The sequence below is a fragment of the Penaeus japonicus genome, unplaced genomic scaffold, assembly GCF_977035675.1.
Source record: "Penaeus japonicus unplaced genomic scaffold, GWHDUDI00000001_assembly GWHDUDI00000009, whole genome shotgun sequence".
NCBI lineage: Eukaryota > Metazoa > Arthropoda > Malacostraca > Decapoda > Penaeidae > Penaeus > Penaeus japonicus.
The window spans coordinates 3704838-3709837 of NW_028234411.1; the positions used below are offsets into that span (position 1 = coordinate 3704838).

The window sequence follows — 5000 nt, forward strand, 5'->3', positions numbered from 1 at the left end:
GCTATGACTGCATGTTGGAAATCCGTTGCATTTCTTTTCGAGATTAATTCATAAATTATTTCAAGATGGCATCTCAGGTTTATTCTATGAATTGACAGTATTTCAGTTAGTGACGTCCGATGGCATTATAAATATAATCCCGAAGATAATTGACCATACGTGACATATTAATATGTAAAGCATAGCTATGTCAATTTCCATAGCGTCATAAAAAAAGATAAAAAAAAATAAAAACATACTAAGGTGTACGTGGTTATTACATTCCACTGCGGTAAAAAATTGTATGGCAGATGAAAAATTTACTTGTTTTTTTTTTCTGTTCCAACTTTTATCTAGTATGAGTTTTGAAATAACATTAATAAGATATACAGTAAAAAAAAATAGATCTTTATGAAGACGAAAATTTAGATCGGATCCGAAAGTAATCATTGAAGATTTAGTATCAAATACCACGTAATTTTATGTCTGTGGAATAATTTAGAGTTTTAATTCACTTCCATAGCAAAATCGACAATACTTAAATCTTTCGCTTTAATTATGCTTTTGTTATATTGGTTTATAATTGCCGTGTCTCAGTCGAGAGACTCGTGGAGCAGCCTTGAGTTGGATGTGTGAGGACTGAGAGCTAAACTTTTTGTCATTGTTGAAAAGCCTTTATACGTGTCAGTGTTAAAAAAATGAATATATTTCAACATAAACACACACACACACACACACACACACACACACACACACACACACACACACACACACACACACACACATATATATATATATATATATACATATATATATACATATATATATATATATATACAATACATATATACACACACACACACCACACACACACACATATATATATATATATATATATATATATATATATACATATATATATGTATGTAAATATATATATATATATATATATATATATATATATATATATATATATATGTATGTATATGTATGTATAGATATATTGTATATATTGTATATATATGTATATGTATATAAATATATATATGTATATACATACATACATATATATATATATACATATATGTACATATATATATACACATATTATATATATATGTATATATGTACCTATATATGTGTGTATGTATATATATCTATGTATATATACATACACATATACATATATACATATATATATATGTATATATACATATATATGCATATATATATATATATATATATATATATATATATATATATATAATATATATAAATATATATATATATATATATATATATATATATATATATATATATATATGTGTGTGTGTGTGTGTGTGTGTGTGTGTGTGTGTACATATATATATATATATATATATATATATATATATATATATATATATATATATATATATGTGTGTGTGTGTGTGTGTGTGTGTGTGTGTGTGTGTGTGTGTGTGTGTGTGTATAAATATATATATATACATATAATAAAAAAACAATAACTACGAAACGCCATATACCAATAACTCGCAAGCAAACTGTTTGTTACCTTCGACATCAGCTGTCACCTGTCAGGTATCTGCTTGGTGATCACGTTCCAAGGAAGCGTACGAGGCGGTGGTCAGGTAGCCAGCCAGTCAGCCGAGGTCGTTTAAGACGGATGTCAGATAATTGACTCGTGTGATGGCGGAGGATGTTAGATAATATAGTCCTTGTCGGGTAGATTGCGCTGAATTATTTATTGGGTGTTGTTTATCTAACTGTATTATTGAACAAGTGTAAGATTTATGGAAGAATAGATATTATTTCAGTAAGACTCTTTTGTATCAAGTAAGCCTGATGTTGATATGATTAAATTCGTTATATTTATTGTTTGTTCTCGTGCTATCACTATGGAGTTAGAAGTGCCTATAGATTAGTATTAGATTTAAATGGCATAAGAATGTGTTTAACATTTAGGAAAAAGAGTTCAGTTTTTTTTTACAGATATTTTACTCTTTTGATTCTAGTCAAGTCTTTCTAAATCGGGCTTTTGGCCATTTATGTGTCTAATAGCATTTGCAACTTGAAAATACATCTAGTGATAAAAGGAAATGTGTTACACTTTTTATTCAAATATATATAAACATATTTGACAGCTGTCGCACAAAGAAATTCTCATTTATATAAACTGTTTTCTATATTATTCTTAATATATTCGTTATTTTTGGAATGCTTCGTTCATATCAGATATAGCTGTTGTTTATCACAGATCCGTTAATCTTGATGGGGAACTTGGCTCCGTTTCCCTTGAGCTTATAGAGGTCCTTTTCTTCTTCGTTGCCTTCGTCGGCGTCCCTTCCTCTCCCTCTGGCGGCGAAGGAGCTCGACTTGGCGGAGGCGTCTTCGGCGGGACCTCCTGTCGAGGTCCTGGAGGAGGCGGAGGGCTGCTCCTCGGAAAGCTCTCCTGTTTCCTGGACTTTCACGGGGATGGTGGTGGTGTTCCGTTGACAAGCTGTTTTCTGTTTAATAAAGGTAATGGGACATTAAACAGCCTTTCTTGGATTTATTCACACTTGGTGCTTGCACATTTGGTTTACTGTTTATCAATGCCCTTGTGAAGTGCGTATCATCTTTATGGAACTAAATTGCAGTAGAAAGTACTTATATATTGCATATTCCTATACTCACTTGGGAAGAAAGTTGGGTTTGGTTAGAGAACAAAGGTTGTTTCGCAGCGCAAGTCGAGTCGCTTTCTGCCGACACTTTGGGCGTTGCAGACAGGCCGGTGGCGATGCGAGTGTCACGTTGGGGTTTATTTGCATTCGTGCTGGCGACTGTCGAAGCCTCGCTCGACCCGGAGTCTCCGTTCATGACGGCGCCGCTGGACTCGCTTTTCTTTCCTTCGGTGCTTATGGGAACAGACACCTCCCTGGCTTGAAGCTTCGGCTGCTGGTGAGTAGAGAATGGAATCAGCTTTAAGGAATCATACTCAGTCTTTCACTTTTGCCAGTGATAAACTGTGAACGCGTTTGTCATATAGTCATAGTCATAGTCATAGTCATAGTCATAGAGCTCACCTTCTTAGGAGCCGAAATGGTGAGCACGCCGTCAGAGGACACGACCGAGGCGACGGCATCCAGACGGATGTCTCCGGGAACGACGAAGCGCCGAAGGAACCGCTGGGAACACTTCGAGCCGTCGCCCGCCTTCTCCTTGCGTCCTTCGACCACCAACTCCCTGTCGTCCACGGCCTTCACGCTGATCTCTCCGCCGTCGGTGAAGTCCTTCACGTCAAGGACGAACTGGAAGGATAAAAAGTGATAGGAACTTCGCCTGGAAAGATACCAACTTCTCGATGAAGTCACGTGTTTCTTTGGCTTCTCTGTGTCATACCAAAGTGCCACTTGACACCAATGCCTACCTTATGTTGACGTTCGTCCTCCGAGGAAGTGACAGCCTGGTTTTCTTCTCTCAGGTCACGACTTCGGAGACTTCTGTAGCGCGTTAGGTCGTCGCCAGCGGAGGGATGTTCGCCCCACTTGTTCAGCACTTCCTTCACCGCCCTCTGGAAGTCCTTCCAGCTCTCCTGGAAGAAGGAATCGCCGAAGAAGAGTCCTCGGCGCGATATCGGAAGGAAATTGTGTCCAGGGAAGGACTCTTCTGCCTCGTTACGAACGCTCTCTTGCTTGGAGGCGACGTCCCGACTGCAGTGTTCGCACTTGACCTCCTGTTTGCCTGTGCTTTGTGGCCCTGACGTCACGGAAGCACTTGCCTGTGAACTCTGCGTGTCTTCGATCTTGATGGGGATGATGGTGGTCTTTTGCTGGTCTTCATTTCCCTGTTCAACGAAAATGCACGAATAAGAGATAAAGGTCTTGCGAATTTGAAGGCGAAAGTTTTATATGAAACGCTGTGATAGATATAGTGAGCACACAAAAAAGGACAAGACGCTGACCAGTTTTGGCACCGTGATGGTGAGGATGCCATCCGACGACATGACGGAAGTGATGGCCGTCATGTCGGTGTGGCTTGGCAAGCAGAAGTGGCGTCTGAAGGTGTGCGAAGTCACGCAAGAACTTCCTTCCTCCTTCCTGTCCACACGCCCCTCCACCGCCAGCTCCCTCTCGCCGACCGCCTTCACCTTCACGTCTCCTCCCAGGAACTCGTGCACGTCCAGCACCACCTGCAGAAACATTTCTTATCGTTATGTTTACTGATCGCAGATGGACATCTATACGGCAGTTCATCCTTCATCATAAAGATGATTCGGTTGATATCCAGTAAAGTAACGATCTGCAACCATGTCATGTCAGCGTGACTGACCTTGTGACTGGCGTCGTCCGCCGTGACAGTGACAGCCTGATTCTCCTCCTTCAGGTCAATGGATCGAAGCCTCCTGTAGCGACCGATGACGTCACCGTTCGCGCCCTCCGCGCCGGGCGTCGGCTTGAGGTCAGGGCCGCCCCACCTGTCCAGGACCTCCCTGACGGCGGCGTCGAAGTGCTGCTGGATGCCGGAGAAGAACGCGTCTTGGAAGAAGCTCCCCCTGTGGCTGATGGGAAGGAACGCGTCCCACGCGCCCCTCGACCCCCCGCAGTGGCGACACTTGACCTCGGACGAAGGCCCTGTCACCTCGCACGACCTCTTGCTCTCAACGGGAGCCATTGCGAATAATGGACAACTGGTATGAGGAAAATAACTAATGGGTAGAGACGATACTGTGAAGGTATCTGTTCGTTTACTGAAGATGTTGGGAGCGCTCACGCCCTTATACCTGTGCCGAAGAGGGCGTGAAAGTGACGTATCCCCTGCGTCACCGGTTATGAATAGCGCTTCTGGCACACAAGAAAAGTCTTAGAAGAAAATACAGGAGCATGATTCATTACTCATGTAAGGATATGAAAGAAGGCGCTTATATCACCAGTCAAATTTATCCATGAGAATTTTCACCTATAATCTATAATCAATAACTAAGAACAGCAGGATCAAGAGATAAGCTAAACTAGAGGAAAACCGAAGATGATTTAATATCG

General features: G+C 40.8%; 2 protein-coding genes across 3 annotated transcripts in view; one reads left to right on the plus strand and one right to left on the minus strand.

The window, feature by feature from the left end:
- The window catches only part of LOC122242308 (uncharacterized), a 23639-nt gene that overhangs the window by 5533 nt on the left and 13106 nt on the right, over nt 1-5000 (plus strand). Inside the window, exons 10-15 of the mRNA XM_086539472.1 lie at nt 2215-2499; nt 2978-3243; nt 3476-3696; nt 3857-4132; nt 4281-4589; nt 4678-4786. Coding sequence (XP_086395598.1) covers nt 2215-2499; nt 2978-3243; nt 3476-3696; nt 3857-4132; nt 4281-4589; nt 4678-4786 — 1466 coding nt within the window. The remainder of the gene's footprint in view (nt 1-2214; nt 2500-2977; nt 3244-3475; nt 3697-3856; nt 4133-4280; nt 4590-4677; nt 4787-5000) is intronic.
- On the minus strand, nt 2080-4706 carry LOC122242305 (uncharacterized). Of its 2 annotated transcripts, none has more exons than XM_042999588.2 (6): nt 4291-4706; nt 3923-4150; nt 3389-3805; nt 3045-3269; nt 2656-2913; nt 2080-2486 (listed from the first exon to the last, which is right to left on the minus strand). In XM_042999588.2, the coding sequence occupies exons 1-6, from the start codon at nt 4630-4632 to the stop codon at nt 2211-2213; spliced, it is 1746 nt and encodes a 581-aa protein (XP_042855522.2). In that variant the 5' UTR covers nt 4633-4706; the 3' UTR covers nt 2080-2210. The 2 variants fall into 2 exon arrangements, with proteins under 2 accessions (XP_042855522.2, XP_086395639.1); XM_086539513.1 differs by having other exon boundaries at nt 2656-2916.

What these genes read in the sequence shown, in the direction of transcription:
- LOC122242305 (XM_086539513.1), bottom strand. Translation starts at nt 4,632, where the DNA reads ATGGCTCCCGTTGAGAGCAAGAGGTCGTGCGAGGTGACAGGGCCTTCG. An exon ending in CCATCACGGTGCCAAAACTG is followed by an intron (nt 3,806 to 3,922) that starts GTCAGCGTCTTG and finishes TTCGTTGAACAG; the next exon opens with GGAAATGAAGACCAGCAAAA. An exon ending in AGGACGAACGTCAACATAAG is followed by an intron (nt 3,270 to 3,388) that starts GTAGGCATTGGT and finishes TTATCCTTCCAG; the next exon opens with TTCGTCCTTGACGTGAAGGA.